The 27,771-nt window shown below is 37.6% G+C and overlaps 2 protein-coding genes across 2 annotated transcripts; both read left to right on the top strand.

The window, feature by feature from the left end:
* Positions 1-8,528: 8,528 nt before the first annotated feature.
* LOC113537672 (B-cell receptor CD22-like) lies at positions 8,529-12,551 on the top strand. The gene is made up of 7 exons (XM_053229895.1): positions 8,529-8,583; positions 9,258-9,602; positions 10,776-11,024; positions 11,169-11,426; positions 11,517-11,774; positions 11,865-12,122; positions 12,213-12,551. The coding sequence occupies exons 1-7, from the start codon at positions 8,529-8,531 to the stop codon at positions 12,485-12,487; spliced, it is 1,698 nt and encodes a 565-aa protein (XP_053085870.1). The 3' UTR covers positions 12,488-12,551.
* A 6,356-nt stretch (positions 12,552-18,907) lies between these two features.
* Positions 18,908-27,456, top strand: LOC117596164 (hemicentin-1-like). The gene is made up of 9 exons (XM_053229896.1): positions 18,908-18,962; positions 19,638-19,982; positions 21,803-22,051; positions 22,196-22,444; positions 22,568-22,658; positions 23,123-23,165; positions 23,276-23,362; positions 26,961-27,120; positions 27,224-27,456. Exons 1-9 carry the CDS (start codon positions 18,908-18,910, stop codon positions 27,454-27,456), a joined length of 1,512 nt encoding a protein of 503 aa, XP_053085871.1.
* The last annotated feature ends 315 nt before the right edge of the window (positions 27,457-27,771 follow it).

A 27,771-nucleotide genomic window follows, 5' to 3' on the forward strand; every position in this document is an offset into this window, starting at 1 on the left:
ATCCCAAAGGTGTTCAGTGGGGTTGAGGTCAGGGCTCTGTGCAGGACACTCGAGTTCTTCCACTGCAACCTTCACACACCATGTCTTCATGGAGCTCGCTTTGTGCACAGGGGCATTGTCATGCTGGAACAGTTCTGGGCCTTTTAGCTCCAGTGAAGGGAAATTGTAATGCTACAGCATACAGAGACATTCTATACAATTGTGTTCTTCCAACTTTGTGGTTAGAGTTTGGGGAAGAACCACATATAGGGGTGATGGTCGGGGTGCACGTACTTTTGGCCATATTGTGTATGTTTAATGTTTACTGTGACAGGACTAATGGATTTATTATATTTCATTCAATGTAGATATTTTATTGTTGTTGTTTTTTTTCAACAGGAAAAAGAAAAGAAATGGTTGAACAGCAGACCAAAGTTCAAAACAGGTAAATAAATGTACAGATAATTGTTCAGAAGTGTGTTTATACTGTCATTTAAAAACTTCAGTGTATTTCTATTATAGCAAAATAACCAACAACGGAGTGGTGAGTTACTGTTACCACCCCAACTGTGATTAATTTCCTATAACAGCATGTGCCTAAGTGTTTTATTCCTCTTATACAACAGCGATTTGCCAGGGATTACAATTTTTTTGCCCCCACCACTAGGTCCTTCTGTGCATACATCTGAGTGTCTTGTAAGTGAAAAATCTCAAGAACAAGTGTTGAGTGTTTGTTTATTTGGCATTAGCATTATAAGCTGTAGATGAATAGATTTTTAATTGAATACATTTTGGAATTGATCCAATCAGGGTCAAGGTCATATCAAGGTTTTCATTAATAGCTTCGACCTTGATTTGACCTTGAAATAGATTTTACCTTGATTAGTCTGTTTATTTATACCCTCGTGTTTCGTTGTAAAGTTGCAAAGTATTGTTTCAGTGTTTTGTGGACTGATCCATACCAAGCCTTTGTTCTGTGTTTGTTTTCCTGGTTTCTTGACTTCGTTTAGTTCTCGGTTTTCGTGTTCTGCCTTTGCCCAGCGTTCTCTGTTTGCTGATTGCCTGATCCACGCATGTTTATTGATGCTGATTGTCTGTCTGTCGTTTTGGATTTGTCTGCCTGCCTCTCTTCAGTAAAACTTTTACTGCATTTGCATCCGTCTCAACTTGTCTGCACCTGCTTTATGTAACAGAGGCATCCCCAGTTCTACTTGTTTATTTTTTTCAGTACCACACTTCATACTTTTATCTTTTTAAAGTTACATTTAATGTTGTGGGACATCCGTGAAACAAGTTAGTTCCTGTTCACATTTATGTTGTCGCAGCTATAAACAGTCGTTCCCTCAGATACTGCAAAGCGTAAAGTCCTCTGTCCTGAAGATGTCAAAAAAACTTAAAGTTACAGCTTTACCTCTGACTGCTACAATGACACTGGAGACTCCTTCCATAAATGTTAAATACATGTCTCCTTACAGAAGACTTAACCATATCAATGATTACACCTATTTTTTAATCTGTTTATGTGCAGCATCCACTGTACACACCCGTGTGAATGAGCTGTTACTATAGAAACGATAACGTATAATGAATGCATTATTATAAACCTGTGAATTGCAGCTGCCCTACTGTCTGAGCTGCTGTTATAGAAAATTAATCAATACCTTCTGACCAATCACAATCCAGAATTCTACGACACTGTGATGTAGATGTTCACCATTTTCACTCCTCTGTGATGTCATGTTCTCCCACCTCAGGATGATGTTTATGCCAATGTAGCAATGACAAATCCAATCAACACTGTACCTGATTCAGCCTCGGCCGATCAGGATGAAGTCCTGTATGCCAGAGTTGTACGCCGGAGTGCCGGTGACCCCGGGAGCGCTGAGTGTTCTGCTGTGAAAGCTTCTGGCTCTGAGGACAAGGAGGTTCAGTATGCTAGTATTAAATTTACTCGCACTGGTGCTGACTACAGGTGAGAGGAGCCGGTCTGTTTCCTCCACTCCAACAGAGCTGGAAATGATCTTCTGCTGGATCTTACTCTGATCATTTATTCTCTTTCTGCAGGCCTTCCAATGCTGAGGATCCCACTGTGATCTACAGCAGAGTGAAATAATCAACATTCACCCATTTATTCAACCTCACCACAGCTCCCACCTGGTCAGTGGAAAGCTTCTAGAAACTCTCCAGATGCCACATGAGCTTTTTTATTTTTTATTTTTTTTGATACCTTCTGATGTCTTGATGTGTATATTACGTGCACCAAGCATAACTGGAGAACATTGGATAACTAAAAAAATATCTGGACTAAACTGTTAGCTAACTTTCACATTTTGAATATTTAAAGCCTCAGCCCCATGAGATAAATGTAAATGTAAATGTAACTCACTTGCAGATCCTAACTCAAAATCCAGTTAGGCCCAATGAAAATATAGCACCTGGTTAAATTCAGCTTATTATGATCAACATCACCAGACTTTGATAAAACTTCTACCTGCACATATTGGAAATCTAAAAACGTATTTGTTTTTCATTTATCGATAGCTAATTTGCAATTCACAAAGTGGAGAAAAAAAAACATGGATATTGAGTAGCTGTGAGTAGCTTAGCAATAAGCTAGAGTACATTAGTGATTACTGTAATGTTGATGATTACCTTCTCAAAACTATACTGTCTATATATTAACTGATCTAAAGCCAGAACTGCTTTAAACTCATTTAAAAGTAGAGAAGACCAACTTTACACTGTTCACAGAACGAGCGGCCGTGTTGATGTGCTGTAACTCCGTAAAAGGGGAAGGAACGGGTACTTGAGAAGACTACCCCAAGTTGACGAGTTGAAATTTCATGTTAAGGGGGTGTTCATCATTTATGTAGGTTCAGGTGTCAAATCCCTTATCTATAACATGCTATATGATAATTGTTGTGTTGATTTATAATGTATAAATATATGGTTATAGTGTATTTTTATAGTTTACCTTTTTATGTTTATCATATAGAGTATGCTGGAATATTTTAAATATTTACCCCTAAACCTAAGTGTATTTTATTACTGTTTATTACTTTGTTTGGTGTATATATGTGTTACTTTAGCATTATTTTGTTTTGTTCGTTTATTTTTTCCTTTATTTGTAACTCAGCATAATAAAAAGGAATGCTCATCCTCAATATGACTTACAGGATTCAGTCAAATATATAAATATATAGTGTTTATAATGTATACGCTGGTGCATTATGATCCAGTCTGCCTTTAAATGAGGTCATTTATTCATATTCCTATGTATCAAGCTCACATCAACCCAGCTTAAATTCATATGAAATTCCAAAACTAAATGCACAATAATCAATACATCATGCATCACTTCCCTTAATATAAGCCAATCATGTGGCTCCGTCTCATTTTAGAGTTTGTATGTGTGCAAGAAGTACGTTCATTCATTCTTGCACTGTTAGTGACACGACTGGCACCGCATTGAGTTCACAAGAAAGGTGTATGCTGGAGTGTATCTACTTACGCTGACTCTTATAGAGTCATTTAAATGTTCATCTGTTAGCCTTGTTCTGAATTTAGATTTAATTAAATTCATCTCAGAAAGAGCTGCTTCACAAAGGTATATGGAGACACATAAAGCATGTATTTTCAGGGCTGCCTGCTGATTATTCTTGTAGTTTTCTGAGTCGAGCAAGATCCAGAAATGTTGGGAATATAGTTCCCTCTAAATCTCTGTTTAGCTGTCTGATTTCAGTGAGGAGAAGAACGTCATCATACTCAGCACATAATTCCTCAAGAAAAAAGTTGAAGCTTCTGCGTTGTTTGTCTTTGTGAGAATGGAGTTAATCATTTTAAAAACAGGTGCAATTACACGTTCTAACCCTATAACCTGGAAACATATAGCCTGCTGATGAATGATGCAGTGATAGTTCAGAAATGTAGGAATGTCTGGGTATGTAGTTCAAGTTGCGCTCATCATAGCTGGTGCTCCATCAGCTGTTAAAGACACCAGATTTTCAATGGGAATGTTTTTTTTCAATGAAGTAGTGTTTCAAAACTTTGTAGATTATGAACACCTCTGGTTGTGGTTTTCAGTGGAAGCAATGTAAAAAAAAAAACATTTTTTATTTTTTATTTACTTTGCTTACTGTAATACTGAATATTGCACCAGTATAAGTTTAGGGTGGTGTGACAAGAAATTCAACAGGAACAGCTTTACACACATGCAATAAATAACCATCTAAAATTTTTTAATTTTAAAATTTACTTCATCATGCCTGAGTGTGTCACATAAATATGTTAAGACCTATTTCTCAAGGGATATGATTAAACCTGTTGCTCCTGTTGAACCAGTATCAGTGGTTAATGTAGTTGATCGTCCATATACCCCTGAAGTAGACGAATGGAAGATAAAAATGCTGAAATCTCTTGTGGGAAATTGCCAAATTCTGCTGTCCTTACTACTTTGGAGTCATGCCTTTCTTATCTACCCAACGACCAACATGACAGTGCTGTCGACTTAATCAGAAAGTACCTCACTTTGTAATAGAAGAAAGCTATTTGGATTAAAGATCATCTCTAGAATTTTATTGGTCTTTAAAATTCTTGAGAAGATCTTTAATCCAAAGAGCTTTCTTCTAAAGATTTACTATTCAATTAAAATTCATAAAGGGCCAGTTTAAAAAATTCCTTCCTTCCAAAGTCTGGGAAAGCCACCAACATGACGGAATAGCGACGACAGTGACCTGCAACATGCTATACGATAATGAATGCTTTGCTCATTTATAAGTTACAATTATATTTTGTAATATATTTCTGATAATTTACCATCATGATAATTTACCATCAAGCACCTAATTTACCATTTACCACCTTTTTCCTGTCACAACATCCTAAACTTATACAGATGCAATATTCAGTATTACAGTATTACTTTCGGTATTCTGCTATTATATACAATATTATATTAAAAATCTTCTCCAAACTACACACTCACACTCGTGTGATGTAGGTGATACACACTTCAGAGTGATGAAAGGAGGCATTGAAGCCAGGATTGAAATGTGAGATTAGTGTTTAGAAAAGTAACTGCTCATGACTGGCCCTTGTGGCAGAGCAGTGGTACTCTCACTACAGGACAATTCAACACCAACACTTCCTGTTAAAGCTGCATTAGTCCAGAGTCTAAAGGTTAAGTAGCTGGTTTTAACATTTGAATATTTTTAATTTTTTTTTTGCTCCCTGAGCTGACCCCATTCCTGCCCATGTTCACAGAGATCTGCCCCAGGATGTACGGAGGCCCCTAGAGTAGATTTTAACTAGAATTTGGATTAGCAAAGATTAGCATTAGTAAAGATTAGCACCAGCATTAGATCATTTTAAGCAATGAGCTGAGCTGTGTATTTATGAAGGGCATTGGCTTACTTCATAATTTAGATATAGATAATAAAAATACCTAATGCTTGTTGTATCACATTAGGGAGGATAGAAACTCTCTTAATAAGATAAAATATACCACACAATTAGATAAATACCCATAATACCTATAAATTACTCATTTTAAAAATAAAACAGACAGTTTTAAACATTGTGTAGTGTGTGTTTTGTGGTTTGGGGTGTTGTTTCACTTCCTCAGTTGGCATGGCAATGGGTTCATTTGTTCACACATTGGACTGATGTGTTAAAATGTACTGTACACAATGCATGCACAGTTTTTACTCTCTGTGCAAAGACAGTCTTGCTGATGCAGTAACACATGTTTGAAAATGCTAGTAAAGTTTTTTTTTGGCCTAATTTAATAATAATTTTTAAAAAAGTCTGATGTAATTAATTTTGAAATACATAAGTTTTATTAATAAATGCACAAGCATGCAGCACATTACCCAAAAATGACTTCATCCTACTCGAGGCGAAAACTCTCTGCTTCAGTGCTAGTCTCTTAGGGTTTCTTAAAAATATATTTAGGGAGCATGTAGAGCATTTTCTTTTAGATTCATTAAAAATGTGTATCTCTTATCTTTCTTTGTCTGAATATTTTGTCCTATTCTGAAGTAGGGACTGAATCAGCAATAAAGAGGAAACAAAAAGGCGTGTTTTCACACACATCAGCAACAGCTCTTAACCACACACTCTTTCTCTCACGCTTTTCTTTAGTCGTAGTTTGTTGCTGGACATGAAGGTCGAGAAGGCACAGTAAGAAAACATTAAGGTTTAATATTTACTAAATTTCCTCAGTATATGTACATTTCCTGAACATAGAGAGGCTAAGTGTTGTTTTTTTTTTAATGCGGTTGTAGTTTGTGTTGTTAAATTGGGAGCTACGTGACTTTTGGTAACTTTTACCGATCGCGTATCTGTGCTGGGAATTATGGATATAATACTGATTTCATGATGAATTGTGTCTGAGATTATTGTGGCTTTTTGTGTATTTTTTATAACAATTTCAAACTCAATGTTAAAATATTTGTAACAGTGAACAAGAATGCTGTTATACTGAATATGGGCGTGGCTGTGATGTGGCCGTAGGCACGAGGCCACAGATAAACAGCACGATTGCAAATGTAACATTTCTATTAATAAGAAATTAATATCAAGTAACTGACATGTCAGACACAATATGGCCAAATATGTTGGTTATTTTTGCTCAGTCAATGGAAATAGTTCCCAAAGAAGCCAAGGCTGCATGTTGCCATGGTAACGCACAGACTGACTGACAGGCCGTAGTAAGTGTAGTAGCAGTTTCATTGTTTTTTTTTTATTTTGCTGACAGTTCCTTAGCAAGTGTTTATATAGTGATACATATTGTGTACCCTGAAAATGTCTTCATGTATGGTATGAAGTGTGATTTGATATTTTGGTCATGTGGCCCACGCCTATTGTCATGTTTCTGAGTCCTGCTACAGGAGTAATGTTATATAGCATTTTCCTGCTTTAACACACTCACGTCTGCTTTGTTAATTATCTGATGAGTTGAATCAGGTGTGTTGGGAAAAGGGAAAACACTGACATTAGTAGAGCAGGAGTACTCCAGGAGCAGAGAGGAGAAAGGCTGATGATGTAGCTGTGGCTGTAGGTGGTACTGTGGTGATGTAGTGTGGAAGGCCATCGGGGCCAATACATGTAGCTCTATTCATTTATCAAATGTGTTTCATACAGCCAAAGTTTCATGTTCAGTTTGTCTTCTATATACCTGCTCTTTCCATCCTTAGTTTCTGATAAAATCTTCTGCTGTTTAATTGAGTTTATTGGTGACAATATTGAAACTTATGAACCAGCGAGACCACGAATCAATCATCACTGCTGTTTGTCCCATGAGTGCATGCACTACTTAAACTTGAAATATTTGCTTAGCTTCATGCACAAGTAATAATTCTACATAATTATTCTCTTTTTAGACGATTCTTTATCTTAACTGATAGCACTGCATCTTTTTGTTTTAAACCATCCTGGTTTGTTAAATATATGTGATTTTTGTGTACTATTCTACTTTAGACATCTTTCCAAAATATTTCTCCTTCAATTCTCAGATTCTGATATGCAAATAATGACAATTCTATGACTATGCAGATTAGTGCATGAAAAGTAAGCAATGTTTTAAGCATGTGTGAGCTTCTCTGAGTAGATTTGATAACAGTGAATTCATGTACAGGTTTTCTTTTGTGGTTTGTGAATGTTTGATTATTGTGATTAATTAAAAGCTCTATAAACAGTTAAAAAGAGCAGTCCTCATATTCAGAGAATATAATATGATTATTATGTAAAGAAAAAATAAAACAGTGTGTGTGTGATGTAAAATACTGAGTGATGGCGTGGTGCGATGAAGTGGAGTTACTGTTACCACCCTAAAGTTCATTCTTTTCTTATAACAGTACGTTCCCAATGTTTATTCCTTTTACACCACAACGATTTGCCAATAAGTACCTTTTTTCTTAACAAATGACACATCATACTTTTTATCTGTTTATTGTTATATTTAATGTTGTGTGTAATGTAAAGCATAAACTCCTCTGTCCTGAAGATGTCAGAAAACATAATGTTACAGCTTTACCTCTTACTGTTACAAAGCTCTGACACTGGAGACTCCTTCCATTAAATAAATGTCTCCTTATAGAATATTTCTTATTATCAATGATTATAGTCATTTGTTTAATCCATTTATGTGGAGCGTTAACTGTACAAGTCCCTGTGAATGAGCTGTTGCTATAGAAATGATAATGTATCAGAACAAGCACATTAAAATAAACCTGTGATTTACAGCCGCGCTACTATCAGAGCTGCTGTTATAGAGAATTAATCAACACCTTCTGACCAATCAGAAACCAGAATTCAGCAGCACTGTGGTATAAAAATAAATAATCCCTCAACTAATGAAAGACGTCTGATGGATGCTGTGATAATTGTCTGTCATTAATTATTTCTCTAAAGAAAAGGGAGGATTAACAGCTTAGTAGATTGTCGTTGTGAATTATTATATATATATATATATATATATATATATATATATATATATATATATATATATATTTTTTTTTTTTTTTTTCTATAGAAGCTTTCCAGCAATGATGTCCCTCAAAATGGCTTCTCCACTTTATCTGATCTTTCTGTTCATGATCTCAGGTGAGTCACACATTAACATCATCACAACTACACACCCCAGAGACAATAAATACAACTTTAACCATTAGTATATTTTGATACTTGTTATAACTGTAACATTATAAATATAACACTGCTCCTCCCTTGAGCTGATGTTACGTGAGAAAAATGGGATTAAGTTCGTGGTCAGAATCATGTTTAACTAAGACATGCCTCTGTTTTTTAAAAGCTCCGCCCCCGTGCATAACTCTCACATAACGTGTGAATAGTGTTTTAGTCTGCAGTTAAATCTGAGGTCTGAATACTGATGTGTGTGTGCTTAACTCAACTCTTAGTAAGATATAAAATGGAATAAACAATAACATCATCTCCTGCCCACAAAACCTGAAGTCCAGGTGAAATATTCTTGTTACAATTTGTCTATCAGTGACACTGGATTTAAAGAAAAACAGACGTAAGTGACGACTGAATAGTAGTGAATGCTGTTAAATGTTAATTCCACATTACGAGTTCTGAATTTAGAACACACTGCTATGTCCAAATCCTGCACACAGTTTTCTTCCAGTGGTAAAGAATTGTTTTATTTCTCCAACCTGGAGTTCCAGAGGACAGAAGTGAAGCTGTAAGCTAGCTCAGTGTTTTATGGGGCTCAGGATAATGACCTCTAATCACCTCTTTCATGTATCATGTTTCAGGAGCTCTTGGGAATGAATGGAGTGTGAAATACAGCCAACTAAATCTCTGTGCTTTAAAAGGATCTACAGTGTTTATGAACGGCACTTACACACACCCAACAGGTCTTACAGTGGAGAACAGGTTTTGGTTAATAAACCCAGTTAAGGGTAAAGAGCCGACTGATCTGCTTAAGGAACCAGGTTACTCAGACAGAGTGGAGTATTTAGGAGATGAACAGAAACACTTCTCCCTCAGACTGAGTGACGTGAAGAAAACAGATGAACACATGTACTGCTTCAGAATCATAACAAACATAGACAAAGAAAAATTCCAGGGTCATCCTGGAGTTACACTCACTGTTACAGGTAAATAAATCATCTTATTTTCTCCATATATCACTCAGGCCATAATCTCTCTTTAGACACAGGAGTGTGAGAGTTTTGTACCAGATTAATGAAGCTCTCTAACATGTTCTTATTGAATTATGATTATTTTTTAAAATTAAACACTTAAAAGCTTTGATTTACTAAGATTACAAACTAAGACACTAATTTTGTTGTGGATCTGATAAATTGCTGCTTGTTTTAAAGGTGATTTACAAAAGTTTCTGTGTGTTAAATTTTCTCATTAGCTGTTAGATCAGAAATGGAAAATGAAATTTCAGAAGACAGAATTAACTGTTAATTACAGTTTATTAAAGTGCTAAAACAAACAAAACAAAAACAAATACATAAACAGCTAAACAAAAAGTTCCAGTCAGAGCTTAAGAAGATAATTACATAATCATTATAACAGCTTCATCATGTCATCCCATGTTCACCACTTAAAGGAAAAATATACATTTATACAGACTTTATGTTCAGTTCCTAGAAATAATCTCAGTAAGAAAGATTCTCAGAATTAAGATTATATTTCTGTGATAAAGTTGGTTTTATATTTAATACCAGCCGCATGTATATGTAATTACGGGTCGAGTATAATGTCAATAAAAAGTCATATGATGTGCTGAAAACTTCGAACCACAATATGAAGGAAAAATGAAAGAGCATAGACGTTAGCATATTTCTGTTAATAAGGTAGATATGATTAAAATTGTGGTGAATATCTAATCTAAAACTTTACTGTGAGAATTTTAAAGCAGTTTTTCTATTTCTATAAGACAATAACTCACACTGTAGGTGCTAAATTATTTTATTTGCATTGACTCCACCCACTAGTTTTTACTAGTTAGTACATAGAAAACCTCCAAATCTCATATTCGAACACAAAATTTACAATTTCCCATTGTTATCACACACACACACACACACACATACACACACTCCCTCTCTCTCTCAATTAATCAGGGCCTACTATTTATTTACTTGTTTGTTTGTTTGTTTAGTTGTTTGTTTGACAACATTTAGCTTTACTGATGGTTGAGGAAAACACAGAGTTTATGTTCTTTATCTGCATAAAAACTGTGAATGACTGATTGAGGGGAAACGAGCTGGTAGATTATTCACTGAAGCAGATTAATGTTTCTCTCGCTGTTTAAGATCTTCAGGTAATCGCTCCTGCAGAAGTGACAGAGGGACAATCAGCCGTTCTGACCTGTAAAACCACCTGCAGTCTGACTGATCCCACATTCATCTGGTACAAAAACAGACGTGGTTTAACCACAAAGACCACCAAGAGCAATGAAGTCCACCTGCAGCGGGTCAGCAGTGAGGATGCAGGCAGTTATAGCTGTGCTGTAAGAGGATATGAACATCTCCCCTCTCCTGCTCAAACCCTCAGCGTCAGATGTGAGCTTTATTTATCTTTTCTTATATATAGTGTAACTCAATTGATGATGAAGCACATGATATTTAATGAAAGTAAAGGAATCAAGAAAATCATTGATTATGATCATGAACTGATTTCCTCACTCTTATCATGGAACTCTCTAGATCCTCCAAAGAACGTCTCAGTGTCCATCAGCTCCTCTGGTGAGATAGTGGAGGGCAGTTCAGTGACTCTGACCTGCAGCAGTGATGCTAACTCACCTGTGGACAACTACACCTGGTTTAAGGGGAAGACATCAGTAGGAAAAGGAAAGGCCTACATCATCTCCAAGATCAGAACTGAGGACAGTGGAGAGTACAAGTGCAAGTGCAGTAATGAAGTCGGACATCAGGACTCCATCGGTGTAACTCTGAATGTTCTGTGTAAGTTAAAGCTGAAGATCTCCTCCCGGCCAATAAGAGATAAAACTATCATAGATTTAATTTAAAGTCTAACTTCCCTACCCATTTTAGATCCTCCAAAGAATGTCTCAGTGTCCATCAGCTCCTCTGGTGAGATAGTGGAGGGCAGTTCGGTGACTTTGACTTGCAGCAGTGATGCTAACCCTCCTGTAGAGATCTACACCTGGTTTAAGGGGACAACATCAGTAGGAAAAGGAAAGGCCTACATCATCTCCAAGATAAGAACTGAGGACAATGGAGAGTACAAGTGCAAGTGCAGTAATGAAGTCGGACATCAGGACTCCATCGGTGTAACTCTGAATGTTCTGTGTAAGTTAAAGCTGAAGATCTCCTCACAGCCAATAAGAGATAAAACTATCATAGATTTAATTTAAAGTCTAACTTCCCTACCCATTTTAGATCCTCCAAAGAATGTCTCAGTGTCCATCAGCTCCTCTGGTGAGATAGTGGAGGGCAGTTCGGTGACTTTGACTTGCAGCAGTGATGCTAACCCTCCTGTAGAGATCTACACCTGGTTTAAGGGGACAACATCAGTAGGAAAAGGAAAGGCCTACATCATCTCCAAGATAAGAACTGAGGACAATGGAGAGTACAAGTGCAAGTGCAGTAATGAAGTCGGACATCAGGACTCCATCGGTGTAACTCTGAATGTTCTGTGTAAGTTAAAGCTGAAGATCTCCTCACAGCCAATAAGAGATAAAACTATCATAGATTTAATTTAAAGTCTAACTTCCCTACCCATTTTAGATCCTCCAAAGAACGTCTCAGTGTCCATCAGCTCCTCTGGTGAGATAGTGGAGGGCAGTTCAGTGACTCTGACCTGCAGCAGTGATGCTAACCCTCCTGTGGAGAAGTACACCTGGTTTAAGGAGAAAGAATCATCACCTGTAGGATCTGGACAGAGTTACAGAGCTCTACAGAGTGGACAGTACTACTGCAAGGCTCAGAATAAACACGGCTCTGACAGATCAGCTGCAGTTTCCATCACTTTAAACGGTGAGAGCGATGATGTAAATCTATAACTCAGAATCACACTGATAAATATTTAACACTGAATCATTATCACATCATCATCCACACAGGGTTTCAGAGCTTAGGTGTGTACGCAGGTGTTGGGGCTGTTGTGTTTGTGTGTGTTTGTCTGATTATCACCTTCATGTTTATAAGGTAAGAAAATACAAGATTTCTTTTTCACCTTAATATAAAAATTGGAGTGAGGTCATAGTCAGAATTTTTACAATATTTTCTGTTGTACAGCTCTGCACGTTTGAATATTTTTCTAGTAAACACTCCTGTTTTTAATTGACCAAGTTTTATGTACACTACATGGTCAAAAGTATGTGTCTCCTGACCATCACACCCATATGTGCTTGTTGAACATCTTTATTATGCTGTTATAATAAGCTCCACTCGTCTGGGAAGGCTTTTAAATTAGATTTTGGAGCGTGGCTGTGGGGATTTGTGTTCATTCAGCTACAAGAGCATTAGTGAGATCAGCCACTGATGTTGGGATGTCAAGGACGTCTGGGGTGCAGTCGGTGTTCCAGTTCATCCCAAAGGTGTTCAGTGGGGTTGAGGTCTCAGGGCTCTGTGCAGGACACTCGAGTTCTTCCACTCCAACCTTAACACACCATGTCTTCATGGAGCTCGCTTTGTGTACAGGGGCATTGTCATGCTGGAACAGTTCTGGCCCTTTTAGTTCCAGTGAAGGGAAATTGTAATGCTACAGCATACAGAGACATTCTATACAACTGTGTTCTTCCAACTTTGTGGTTAGAGTTTGGGGAAGAACCACATATGGGTGTGATGGTCCGGGTGCACGTACTTTTGGCCATATTGTGTATGTTTAATGTTTACTGTGACAGGACTAATGGATTTATTATATTTCATTCAATGAAGATATTTTGTTGTTGATTTTTTTTTTCAACAGGAAAAAGAAAAGAAATAGTTCAACAGCAGACCAAAGTTCAAAACAGGTAAATAAATGTACAGATAATTGTTGAGAAGTGTGTTTATACTGTCATTTAAAAACTTCAGTGTATTTCTATTATAGCAAAATAACCAACAACGGAGTGGTGAGTTACTGTTACCACCCCAACTGTGATTAATTTCCTATAACAACATGTGCCTAAGTGTTTTATACAACAGCTATTTGCCAGGGATTACAATTTTTTTTGCCCCCGCCACTAGGTCCTTCTGTGCATACATCTGAGATTCTTCTAAGCGAAAAGTGTTGAGTGTTTGTAGGACTTATTTGGCATTATCATTATAAGCAGTAGATGAATAGATTACATTTTGGAATTGATCCAAACAGGGTCAAGCTCACATCAAAGTCAAATGTCAGAAATATGTTTTCATTGATAGCTTCCATAATGTTAGAATTATATTTTATAGATATATCAGAAACACAAATTAGTGACAAGAAGGACTGGACTTGCTGGTGGGCGTGGCAGTCAGGTTTACCCCCCACGCTGAGTGTCAGTACGTTATGCAGCTCGGACCGCGACAGCACACGTCCGGGTTTTGGTTCCTGTCTTGTTATCGGTTGTGTTCCTAATGTGTAATCATCGTTATCACTTGTTCTTGATTTGCCCTTGATTAGTCTGTCTATTTATACCCTTGTGTTTGTAAAGTTGCAAAGTATTGTTTCAGTGTTTTGCAGCCTGATCCATACCAAGCCTTTGTTCTTTGTTTGTTTTCCTGATTTGTCGACTTCGTTTAGTTCTCCGTTTTTTGTGTCCTGCCTTTGCCCAGCGTTCTCTGTTTGCTGATTGTCTGACGCACGCATATTCATTGATGCTGATTCTGTCTGTCGTTTTGGATTTGTCTGCCTGCCTCTCTTCAGTAAAACCTTTACTGCATTTGCATCAGTCTCAGTCTCGCCTGCACCTGCTTTATGTAACAGAGGCATCCCCAGTTCTACTTGTTTATTTATTTTAGTACCACACTTCATACTTTTATCTGTTTAAAGTTACATTTAATGTTGTGGGACATCCGTGAAACAAATCAGTTCCTGTTCATATTTATGTTATCGCAGCTATAAACAGTCGTTCCCTCAGATACTGCAAAGCGTAAAGTCCTCTGTCCTGAAGATGTCAAAAAAACTTAAAGTTACAGCTTTACCTCTCACTGCTACAAAGACACTGGAGACTCCTTCCATAAATGTTAAATACATGTCTTCTTTCAGAAGACTTAACCATATCAATGATTATACCCATTTTTTAATCTGTTTATGTGGACCATCCACTGTACACACGCTGTGAATGAGCCGTTACTATAGAAACGATAACGTATAATGAATGAGTGCATTATTATAAACCTGTGATTTGCAGCTGCCCTACTGACTGAGCTGCTGAAAATTAATCAACACCTTCTGACCAATCACAACCCAGAATTCTACGACACTGTGATGTAGATGTTCACCATTTTCACGCCTCTGTCTCTGTGATGTCATGTTCTCCCACCTCAGGATAATCTTTATGCCAGTGTAGCAATGACAAATCCAATCAACACTGTACCTGATTCAGCCTCGGCCAATCAGGATGAAGTCCTGTATGCCAGAGTTGTACGCCGGAGTGCTGGTGATCCCGGGAGCGCTGAGTGTTCTGCTGTGAAAGCTTCTGGCTCTGAGGACAAGGAGGTTCAGTACGCTAGTGTTAGATTTACTCGCACTGGTGCTGACTACAGGTGAGAGGAGCCGGTCTATTTCCTCCACGCCAACAGAGCTGGAAATGATCTTCTGCTGGATCTTACTCTGATCATTTATTCTCTTTCTGCAGGCCTTCCAATGCTGAGGATCCCACTGTGATCTACAGCAGAGTGAATTAATCAACATTCACCCATTTATTCAACCTTACCACAGCTCCCACCTGGTCAGTGGAAAGCTTCTAGAAACTCTCCAGATGTCATATGAGCTTTTTTATTTTTTTTATTTTTTGATACCTTCTGATGTCTTGATGTGTATATCATGTGCACCAAGTGTAACTGGAGAACATTGGATAACTAAAAAAAATATTTGCACTAAACTGTTAGCTAACTTTTGCATTTTGAATATTTAAAGCCTCAGACCCATGAGATAAATGTAAATGTAAATGTGACTCACTTGCGGATCCTAACTCAAAATCCAGTTAGGCCCAATGAAAATATAGCACCTGGTTAAATTCAGCTTATCATGATCAACATCACAACATCACCAGACTTTGATAAAACTTCTGCCTGCACATATTGGAAATCTAAAAACGTATTTGTTTTTCGTTTATTGATAGCTAATTTGTAAAGTAGTCTGCTCGACAAAAAAGCCACAAGATCGTTTTGGAGAACTGATGCTGCATTTGTAGTTCCTTGTAAGTGGTAATGTGTAAGTTGTAATTAAGTCATTTCCCACATAAGATATTCGCAAAGTGGGAAAAAAAAAACATGGACATCTCCATGAAAGCATGTCTTTTGTTCGTTCTGTCAGAGCACGTAAAGCTCATAAACAGCTACTTTAACTGCACTATTGGTTCTGTTCCCTATAAACATTCATGCAACATTTTGGACTAAAATTGCATCACAGCACTTACAGCGGACAACAGTGAGTAGCTTAGCAATAAGCTAGAGTACATTAGTGATTACTGTAATGTTGATGATTACCTTCTCAAAACTATACTGTCTATATATTAACTGATCTAAAGCCAGACCTGCTTTAAACTCATTTAAAAGTAGAGAAGACCAACTTTACACTGTTCACAGAACGAGCGGCCGTGTTGATGTGCTGTAACTCTGCTTAACTGCTCATGACTGCCCCTTGTGGCAGAGCAGCGGTACTGCACTACAGGACAATTCAACACCAACACTTCCTGTTAAAGCTGCATTAGTCCAGAGTCTAAAGGTTAAGTAGCTGGGTTCAACATTTGAATATATTTGGGTTTTTTTTACTCCCTGAGCTGACCTCTTTCCTGCCCATGTTCACAGAGATCTGCCCCAAGATAAAATATACCACACAATTAGATAAATACTCATAATACCTAAAAATAGGACAGACAGTTTTAAACATTGTGTAGTGTGTGTTTTGTGGTTTGGGGTGTTGTTTCACTTCCTCAGTTGGCATGGCAATAGGTTCATTTGTTCACACATTGGACTGATGTGTTAAAATGTACTGTACACAATGCATGCACAGTTTTTACTCTGGTGCAAACACAGTCTTGCTGATGCAATAACACATGTTTGAAAATGCTAATAAAGCTTATTTTTGGCTTATTTAATAAAAAAGTCTGGTGTAATTAATTTGCTTTTGAATAAAACTTCTGAGGTAATAAATGCACAAGCACTACAGATTACTATAGAGCATTTTCTTTAGATTCATTAAAAATGTATATCTTTTATCTTTCTTTGTCTGAATATTTTCTCCTATTCTGAAGTAGGGACTGAATCAGCAATAAAGAGGAAACAAAAGGGGGTGTTTTCACACACATCAGCAACACCTCTTAACCACACACTCTTTCTCTCACGCTTTTCTTTAGTCGTAGTTTGGTTGCTGGACATGAAGGTCGAGAAGGCACAGTAAGAAAACATAATGTTTAATATTTTACTAAATTTCCTCAGTATATGTACATTTCCTGAACATAGAGAGGCTCAGTGTTGTTTTTTTTCAATGCGGTTGTAGTTTGTGTTGTTAAATTGGGAGCTACGTGACTTTTGGCAACTTTTACCGATCGCTCATCTGTGCTGGGAATTATGGATATAATACTGATTTCATGATAAATTGTATCTGAGATAATTGTGGCTTTTTCTGTATTTTTTATAACAATTTCAAAGTCAATATTAAAATATTTGTATTGAATATTTAAAATCGCAAAATTTTGCAATTTTTTACTAATATTTTTTATGTTTCCTTATTTTTTTAATGATAAATAATTATTTTTAAAATTAATTAAGCAATATGACATGAGCAAGAATGCTGTTAAACTGAATATGGGCGTGGCTGTGATGTGGCCGTAGGCACGAGGCCACAGATAAACAGCACGATTGCAAGTGTGACAGTTCTATTAATAAGAAATCAATATCAAGTAACTGACATGGCAGACAAAATATGGCCAAATATTTTGGTTATTTTTGCTCCGTCGATAGAAATAGTTCCCAAAGAAGCCAAGGCTGCATGTTGCCATGGTAACGCACAGACTAACTGACAGGCCGTAGTAAGTGTAGTAGCACTTTTTTTTCTTTAAATTTTGCTGACAGTTCCTTAGCAAGTGTTTATATAGTGATACATATTGTGTACCCTGAAAATGTCTTCATGTGTGGTATGAAGTGTGATTTGATATTTTGGTCATGTGGCCCACATCTATTGTCATGTTTCTGAGTCCTGCTACAGCAGTAATGTTATCTTATATAGCATTTTCCTGCTTTAACACACTCACGTCTGCTTTGTTAATTATCTGATGAGTTGAATCAGGTGTGTTGGGAAAAGGGAAAACACTGACATTAGTAGAGCAGGAGTACTCCAGGAGCAGAGAGGAGAAAGGCTGATTATGTAGCTGTGGCTGTAGGTGGTACTGTGGTGATGTAGTGTGGAAGGCCATCGGGGCCAATACATGTAGCTCTATTCATTTATCAAATGTGTTTCATACAGCTAGAGTTTCGTGTTCAGTTTATCATCTATATACCTGCTCTTTCCATTCTTAGTTTCTGATAAAATCTTCTGCTGTTTAATTGAGTTTATTGGTGACAATATTGAAACTTATGAACCAGTGAGACCACGAATCAATCATCACTGCTGTTTGTCCCACGAGTGCATGCACTATTTAAACTTGAAATATTTACTTAGCTTCATGCACAAGTAATAAATCTACATAATTATTCTATATTTACCCGATTCTTTATCTTAACTGATAGCACTGCATCTTTTTGTTTTAAAGCATCCTGGTTTGTAAAATATGTGTGATTTTTGTGTACTATTCTACTTTAGACATCTTTCCAGAAAATTCCTCCTTGAAGTATCAGATTCCAATATGCAAATAATGACAATTCTATGACTATGCAGATTAGTGCATGACAAGTAAGCAATGTTTTAAGCATGTGTGAGCTTCTCTGAGTAGATTTGGTAACAGTGAATTCATGTACAGGTTTTCTTTTGTGGCTTGTGAATATTTGTCATAAACATCATACTTTTTACCTGTTTATTGTTATATTTAATGTTCTGTGTAATGTAAAGCATAAACTTCTCTGTCCTGATGATGTCAGAAAACCAGAATTCAACTGCACTGTGGTATTAAAATAAATAATCCCTCAGCTAATGAAAGACTTCTGATGGATGCTGTGATAATTGTATGTCATTACTTAATTATTTCTCCAAAGAAAAGGAGGATTAACAGCTTAGTAGGTTGTATGTTGTTGTTGTGACTTATTATAAGCAAATTTTATAGGTTTTCCTTTTTTTTTTTTATAGAAGCTCTCCAGCAATGATGTCCCTCAAAATGGCTTCTCCACTTTATCTGATCTTTCTGTTCATGATCTCAGGTGAGTCACACATTAACATCATCACAACTACACACCCCAGAGACAATAAATACAACTTTAACCACCAGTATATTTTGATACTTGTTATAACTGTAATATTATAAATATAACACTGCTCCTCCCTTGAGCTGATATTACGTGAGAAAAATGGGATTAAGTTCGTGATCAGAATCACGTTTAACTAAGACACGCCTCTGTTTTTTAAAAACTCCGCCCCCGTGCATAACTCTCACATAACGTGTGAATAGTGTTTAAGTCTGCAGTTAAATCTGAGGTCTGAATACTGATGTGTGTGTGCTTAACTCAACTCTTAGTAAGATATAAAATGGAATAAACAATAACATCATCTCCTGCCCAAAAACCTGAAGTCCAGGTGAAATATTCTTGTTACAATTTGTCTATCAGTGACACTGGATTTAAAGAAAAACAGACGTAAGTGACGACTGAATAGTAGTGGATGCTGTAAAAATGTTAATTCCACATTACGAGTTCTGAATTTAGAACACACTGCTATATCCAAATCCTGCACACGGTTTTCTTCCAGTGGTAAAGAACTGGTTTTATTTCTCCAACCCAGAGTTCCAGAGGAGAGAAGTGAAGCTGTAAGCTAACTCAGTGTTTTATGGGGCTCAGGATAATGACCTCTAATCACCTCTTTCATGTATCATGTTTCAGGAGCTCTTGGGAATGAATGGAGTGTGAAATACAGCCAACTAAATCTCTGTGCTTTAAAAGGATCTACAGTGTTTATGAACGGCACTTACACACACCCAGCACGTCTTACAGTGATGAACAGGTTTTGGGTAATAAACCCAGTTCCAGGTATAGAGCCGACTGATCTGCGTAATGAATCAGGTTACTCAGGCAGAGTGGAGTATTTAGGAGATGAACAGAATCACTTCTCCCTCAGACTGAGTGATGTGAAGAAAACAGATGAACACATGTACTGCGTCAGAGTCATAACAAATGATCAAAAAGAACGATGGATGGGTGAACCCGGAGTTACACTCACTGTTACAGGTAAATAAAATCATTTCATTTTCTACATGCAGTGGTCCTAAAAAGCATTTTGACACTTAAGCCACACTTACAATTTAACAACCTTTTTAAAATTAATTTCACAATTATAATCTTCATTGCATTAGAAAACAACCTGTCAAACATAATATCATTAATTTTAAAGCAAAACACTTCCCAAAACTATATTACGCTAAAAGTATTAAAATAATATTTAGAGGAAAAGTATGTAGACACTCAATAGTTCCTTCATTAAAGATCACAGTTCCAGTGTTTAGTTTGTCTTTTGTTTTGCTGAACTTCTTGACAATGCCTGGGCCTGAAATCAGCCTGTTTCTGTAAATTTTGGTGGAATTTTCTTTAAGTTTCAACCAACAAATCTTTCAGTTCATCCACTGACATTGACAATCTGTTAATTTCTTCTCCACTGCAACCATGGATGCTTTATAAAGTTTAGGTCAGTGTTCTGGGAAGTGTTCTTTGAAAAAGCAGCTGGTGCTTTGGATCATTATCCTGCTGAAAAATCCATTTCTGTCTCATGAATAATTTCTTTGCTGATTTCTGCAAGTTTCCATCCAGAATACCTCAGTCCACTTCTGAGTTCATGATGCCATCAATGAACCCAAGCTCAGCAACACCACTGTAGGAAAAACAGCCCCAGCCTCCTCTGTGCTTTATAATACCCTTAGTGCTGTGTTTGGAGTTCTTATCCTGACTTTCTCCACACAAACACTCCAACATCAGATCCATCCAAGTTCCATTAGGATTCATCTGAAAATAAGATAGATGGCCAGAAGCTGCTTTCTTTTTGTGCATGTTCTTTTGCACATTTCACCCTTGCTTTCTTATTCTTGAGGCTGATGAATGGTTTCCGCTGCACTACTCTCCCTCTGTAGCCATGCTCGTTGATCCTGTTTTGAATAGTTTGTGCACATTGTATCTGTATCATTGATGTCTGAAGCAATCCTTGCTGCTGTTTCTCATCTGTTTTTCTTGATTTTACTCACAATTATCCTGTTCAGGCTGTTAGTGGGCTTTCAGGGTCTGTCTGTATGTCGTCTGTTTTCACTCACAAGTCCTTCATCTTTGAACTTTAACCGCTCCCAAGCTAATTTATAGTGGATGTATGTAGCTAATTACATTTAATTTCATACAGATGCTCCTAGCAGAGTAACACGTGGTGTAGTTCATCATATTAACTGTACAAATTCATCATATTAAGCGTCCAAATAATTTTTTGTCTAATTTTGAACAGTATATTTATTATTTTATATTTTTAAAAATAATTTTTTTTGTGGGAAATGTTTTGCTTAAAAAGTGTGCTTGTGGTATCCTTCTTTAAAATAAATGCCATTTGGTTTGAAATGTTGATTTCTAATGTAGTGAAATTCATATGTTTGTGTGGCTTCAGTGTTCAAGTATTTTTAGGGCCACTGAATGTCACTCAGGTGATAATCTCTCTTTACACACAGAAGTGTCAGAGTTTTGTACCAGATTATTGAAACTTATGAATGTCATTATTATGTTCATACTGAAAAAGGTTTGAGAGTTTTATACCTGATTAATGAGAGTCTCTGAAACATTCATACTGCTTATGTCAATATTTTTTGTCAAAGTACAAAGTGTTTTCTCTGATTGATCTGATCATTAATTTGACAAAAAGTGACTAGCCTCCAGAGTTAAGAAGATTATAAACACTGAAAATAATACTGAAATGAGTACCATTAAATTGAAAAAGACTATGAGAGAGCAGAGTTTTAAATTAGATGCTTTCCTTGCTTCAGGACAGCTTTCCTGAATTACTGTTTCTCTCATTGTTTAAGATCTTCAGGTGATCGCTCCTGCAGCAGTGACAGAGGGACAATCAGCCGTTCTGACCTGTAAAACCACCTGCAGTCTGACTGATCCCACATTCATCTGGTACAAAAACAGACGTGGTTTAACCACAAAGACCACCAAGAGCAATAAAGTCCACCTGCAGCGGGTCAGCAGTGAGGATGCAGGCAGTTATAGCTGTGCTGTAAGAGGATATGAACATCTCCGCTCTCCTGCTCAAACCCTCAGTGTCAGATGTGAGCTTTATTTATCTTTTCTTATATATTGTGTAACTCAATTGATGATGAAGCACATGATATTTAATGAAAGTAAAGGAATCAAGAAAATCACTGATTATGATCATGAACTGATTTCCTCACTCTTATCATGGAACTCTCTAGATTCTCCAAAGAACGTCTCAGTGTCCATCAGCTCCTCTGGTGAGATAGTGGAGGGCAGTTCAGTGACTCTGACCTGCAGCAGTGATGCTAACCCACCTGTGGAGAACTACACCTGGTTTAAGGAGAAAGAATCATCACCTGTAGGATCTGGACAGAGTTACAGACCTCTACAGAGTGGACAGTACTACTGCGAGGCTAAGAATAAACACGGCTCTGAGAGATCAGCTGCAGTGTCCGTCACTTTAAACGGTGAGAGCGATGATTATACGTCCATGTTTGATCTCTGCTCTGTTATACATCATACACTATGGATTTTCTTTTTAAAAAATCTTTTCACTTCTGCTATTCCTGTGTGTGTGTGGGTACTATCAGGTTTCTATCATGGTTCTTTGATTGTGTATGTGGCTGTTGGAGTTGGACTTTTTGGGCTTGCAGCTCTTCTCTCTGCACTCTTCTGGCTGAGGTGAGAATATTAATGCTGATAAATTCATCACTAATTCCTCTTAAGATGTTTCTGATGGATAAATTTGTTCACGATTAAAATACAAGGGTGACTGTGCGTTCTCAGTAGCTGCCTCTAGACTGTCGAATACACTACCTGATCTGCTTCAACTACTGAAGAATTTAAATCTTGTCTTAAGACCCATCTTTTCTCTTTGGCATACGACTGTATCTAACCCTTGTTTTTTTAAGTCATGTGTCTAATTAGTCATTTTAATGAGGAGATTTATACTTTGTATATTTTATTATCTTTTAGTGTGTTTTGTTTTATATTACCCTGTCTTGTGCTGTAATGTTGAGGTGCCTTTTTGACCTCAATTCCTCTCAGCTGTACAGCACTTTGATCCGATTCAGCTGTTTTAAATGTGCTCTAGAAATAAACTGAATTGAATTGAATTGAATAAATATTCGACTTTGTGTGAGCAGATGCAAGAGAAAGAAGAAAAAGGAAGATGATGGTGACTATCAGGTGAGTAATTACAGAAATATCCATCAGGTGATTTCTTTGTTCATAATAAACTCTTACTGTAAAGATCTTCAGCCGAACCTGCTCACGTTCTCCTCCCCTCCTCTCTGCAGACCGCTGGGCCGAGTGCTAAAGACGACACGTACGCAGCTCTCGATCTCGCAGGCCGGACAGCTGATGATGTGTATCACACACTTGCAGTAAGTGGTTACTGAAAAAGTGTTTACAGTCACTTGTAGTATGTTTGATGATGATGGTCTAAGCAAACGATTATGTATTTTATTGTTGTAAATCTATGTTCTATTAAATTCAGATTTATGCAGCGCAAGTTGTTTTTTCTGTTTTTGATTTTAATATGGAGTTACACACCTGATTATTCAAAGTCAACAAGGCATGGCCTCTTTTTTCACAGACTTTTCATCCCCGTCCTGCTGCTGACACACCCACATCCTCTGACTACTAGACTGCAGCAGTGAGTTTTAGCTTTTAAACACAAAATCACCATTAGATTAGAGTAATGTGAACATATTACTTATTGTAATTTGAAGATGTGAGAGCTACAACAGTAAATTTATATTTATTTCTTAATCAGTAATATTAATAAAAGTAAATCAGAGTGTGTGTGATGATGACTGATGTAAATAAATGTTAGTAATGTTCTGCTGTAACACACATTTCTGATTTTTCTGTGTGTTTCCTTTCAGACTTTGAGGAACATGAATAAATTGAGTCCTGAAACAGCTGATAAATAGAGAGAGCTCCTCACTGAAGTGGAGAAACTGAATCGCTCCTTTACACCAGCAACATCAGCAACTTACAGACATTTAAAGCAGCTTTAATCATTTTATAGCAGTGTGTGAAGTGCTTTTTTCTACTGCCAGCAGGTTAGGACTGTTCCAGTCAGCTGTTGAGTTTTCACTTATTAGTGATTATTTCTTTATTGTGAATATTTGAAACGAATAAAGGCATTGAAGCTCAACTTATGTCCAGAATGTAAATATTCAGCAGAGAATGTGTATTTAGTAAGAAATTAAACAGTGTGTGCGTGCGTGTGTGTGTGTGTGTGTGTGTGTGTGTGTGCGCTGTAATAGTTATAGGTCCTGACTGGCACCCAGTGTTTCTGGAATAGACTCCTGATTCGCTGTGACTCTGACCAGGATAAAGTGCTTGTATATATCACACTACAGACACTTCAACTAGCCAAAGCTGTTCATATACATTGTTGTTTAAATTTGTCTCACTCCAAATGAACATATTATATCACTTTGTATGTGAAGTGCTCATGTCACTATTGAGATTTGGAGCAGAGAGACATAAATTTGGTGTCGTATCAATTACAAAAGTTATACTTCGGGTCTGTGTGAGTGATTTCATTAATCACATGTCAGTTGTTATTGATAAAGGCAAAACATTCACAGCAACCTCACAGAACTATTCAATCTTAAAAATTAATTATTTACACTTTCTCTCTCTCTCTTTCTCTCTCTCTCTCACACACACACACACACACACACACACTTCTGGAGTAAGGACAATCGTGAAGTGTATTTAACATAGTTTAATATAAAATAAATTAAACCTTAGTTTAAAAAGTGTTGATCTGCATTATAGTGGGAAAAACTCTGACTATTGACATTAAAGTGCTGAAAATGTTTCAAATTTGACTTTTGAAAAGTGTACTAACTAGTGATGGCAGAATGAAGCTTTCCTTCCTACTCTGTCGATTCATTACCCAAAGTTTTTCATTGCAGTGTGTGACAGTGACACCTGGTGGTCAAAAGGATGAAGTGCATCTGTTATTGTACTGCATCCTGCTGCAGGCTGCTGTGGAGTTTGTAGATGGAAACAGTTCTGAAATATCATACTCAAGTAAAACTCCATGTTACAGAGGCTCTAACACACTTAAATAAACTTGCACATAAAAAGTGGAGATGTTTGATATGCACATTCCTTAGACTGTGAGTGCAGTTACACGTTGTGTCCAGATTTATAGCGCTGATCTTATCCAGTCCATAATCTGATACTTTACATAATAATAATAATAATAATAATATTTTATATTATTTTATATTTATTTTATATAGTGCCTTTAAAAAGGCCTCTCAAGGTGCTTTACATAAGAGTATACAAACATGTATCAAAAAACAGTTAATAATCAAATATAAACAAGTATTAATAATAATAATAGTAATAATAATAATTACATAACAAAAAACAAAACAAAGTAATCAAGTAAAAATAATCTTAAAGAAATAAGTTTCAAGAGAAGATTTAAATATACTAACAGACTGGGCTTCTCTAAGATCAGATGGTAGTAAGTTCCACAGTTTTGGAGCATAAGAAGAGAACGCGCTATCAACCATAGTACGCCAACAAGTCTGAGGGGCAGTTAAAAGACCACATTTTGGGGTGTAATGGGTTAAAACCATGCAAAACCACCCAAACCATGCAAAGCATAAGAATTTTACAATCTACACGAAACCTGACAGGGAGCCAGTGCAAGGATTCCAAAATAGGAGTGATGTGATCACTTGTCCTAGACCTAGTCAGGATTCTAGCTGCAGAATTTTGCACATAAAGCAGTTTATTTATTGTAGACTTAGAGACCTCAGCAAGGAACATTGCAATAATCACTGTGAGAGAAGACAAAAGTGTTGATCAACTTTTCAGCCACAGAAAAACATAACATAGGCCACAATCTTGCAATATTTCTGAGATGAAAGAAGAATGTTTTAAAAGTATTCCGCACGTATGGATCAAAACTCCTAGGTTTTTGAATTTTGTTTGAAACTCTAAAGCAGAGCCATCCATTGTTAAATTTAAAGCGGCAGCTTTACGAAGCTGGTGACGAGAGCCAATGAGCATTACTTCAGTATTATTGTTAAGACAGAGAAAATTTTGATCCATCCATATTTTTATCTCAGAAATACAATGTGAAAGAAAAGTGACTGCCATGTTATCACCAGGTTTAGAATGAATGTAAATCTGTGTGTTATCTGCATAAAGATGATAATTAAGACAGACAGATCTTAAGAGTTGAACAAGAGGAAAAATATAAAAGCAAAAAGTAAGGGGCCCAAGAATGAACCCTGAGGGACACCACAGCGAACTGAACCCATTTCTGACCTGCATCCACCCAGAGAGACAACCTGCCTACAATCTGAGAGATAGGCTCTAAAACAATTTAAAGCAGTCACTGAGACACTAAAGACAGTTCCAAGAAAGGTAAGTAAAAGAGTGTGATCAACAGTGTCAAAAGCGGCACTGAGATCAAGAAGGACGAGGATAGAAATTGAACCAGAATTAGAAGCCATTAACAAGTCATTAATGACCTTAACTAAAGCTGTTTCAGTACTGTGGAGTTTACAGAAACTGGATTGAAGGGGCTCGAAAAGAATGTTAGCAATGAGGTGATTGTGTAATTGAGAAACAACAGAGCGTTCTAGAATTTTCGAAAGGAAAGAAAAGTTTGATATAGAATGAAAGTCGTTAAAGTTGTTGTGACAGCTGGCTTGCAGCCTGCGCACAAAAGAAGCACAACGCTCCTTGAACGACTGCCACCAGGGTGTTGAACGGACTGCGCCGGTTCAGCACCCCTATTGTTTTGGAGAGCTTGAGTGGACGTGGCTACGAGGCAGAGTGAGGAAATTCAACTAGGCTGGCAGCCAATGATAGCGGCGGCAATCATTTACCCTCCAGCAGAAGACTGAAGAGAATAAAAGGAGCCAGCGGTTACTCTCAAGGTAGATTAGGTGAGGTTATGCAGTGCACTAATCTCTGTCTCTCTCTCTCACTTAGAGGCTGACGTCAGGGAGGAAGACAAGAACAAACCTCTGCCCATTGACCTCCACCCCGTTTGAGAGTGACCACTGTGCCCTCTACGTCCCCCCGCCACGCTGCTGCTGTCTGCTCGCCACGCTCATCTCCGGGATGACCATGCCCTCACCCCACTTCACCAGTCACTTGCTGCTGCATCCACTTCTAAAATAAAGAGCACATTCCCCTCACTCCTGCCTCATGGTGTCTGTGTTCTGCCTTTCTGTGGTCCCGTGCTGTCACAGTGGTGGAGGATGTGGGCATGAACACAGACCCCAGCATCAAGATGGACCCCATATTTAAACAGTTTCTGCAGACCCATCTACAGCAGCAGGCAGTGACCCAGGAGTTGGCCGAAAAAAGTCTCCAGGTCCCAAGAGCTCCTGAAACTGAGGAAAGGGCCATCTGCCCCTTCAGTCCCCCTCAAACCCTGCCGAGAGGTCCAGCACCGCTTGACCAAGCTCACCCACGAAGATGAAGTCGAGGCTTACCTAGTCACATCTGAGTGAGCTGCTCAGCGTCAAAACTGGCCCAGGGAGGACTGGGCCCACGCCCTTGCACCCTTCCTCATGGGGGAAGCGCAGCTGGCCTACCACGTGCTTTCCCCTGACAAGGCCGCCCACTATGACCTGATGAAGAAGGAGATCCATCTATGCTGCGGCCTCTCTCCCACCAGTGCAGTGGCAGAGTTCCACCGGTGGAATTATAACCCAAAAGCCACCCCTAGCGGCCAAATTAACATACTCCAATGCACCACCTTTTGGTGGCTACAGCCGGAGACCCTCTCTGCTGC

Source organism: Pangasianodon hypophthalmus, chromosome 26 (genome assembly GCF_027358585.1).
Source record: "Pangasianodon hypophthalmus isolate fPanHyp1 chromosome 26, fPanHyp1.pri, whole genome shotgun sequence".
In the NCBI taxonomy this organism is placed as follows: Eukaryota; Metazoa; Chordata; class Actinopteri; order Siluriformes; family Pangasiidae; genus Pangasianodon; species Pangasianodon hypophthalmus.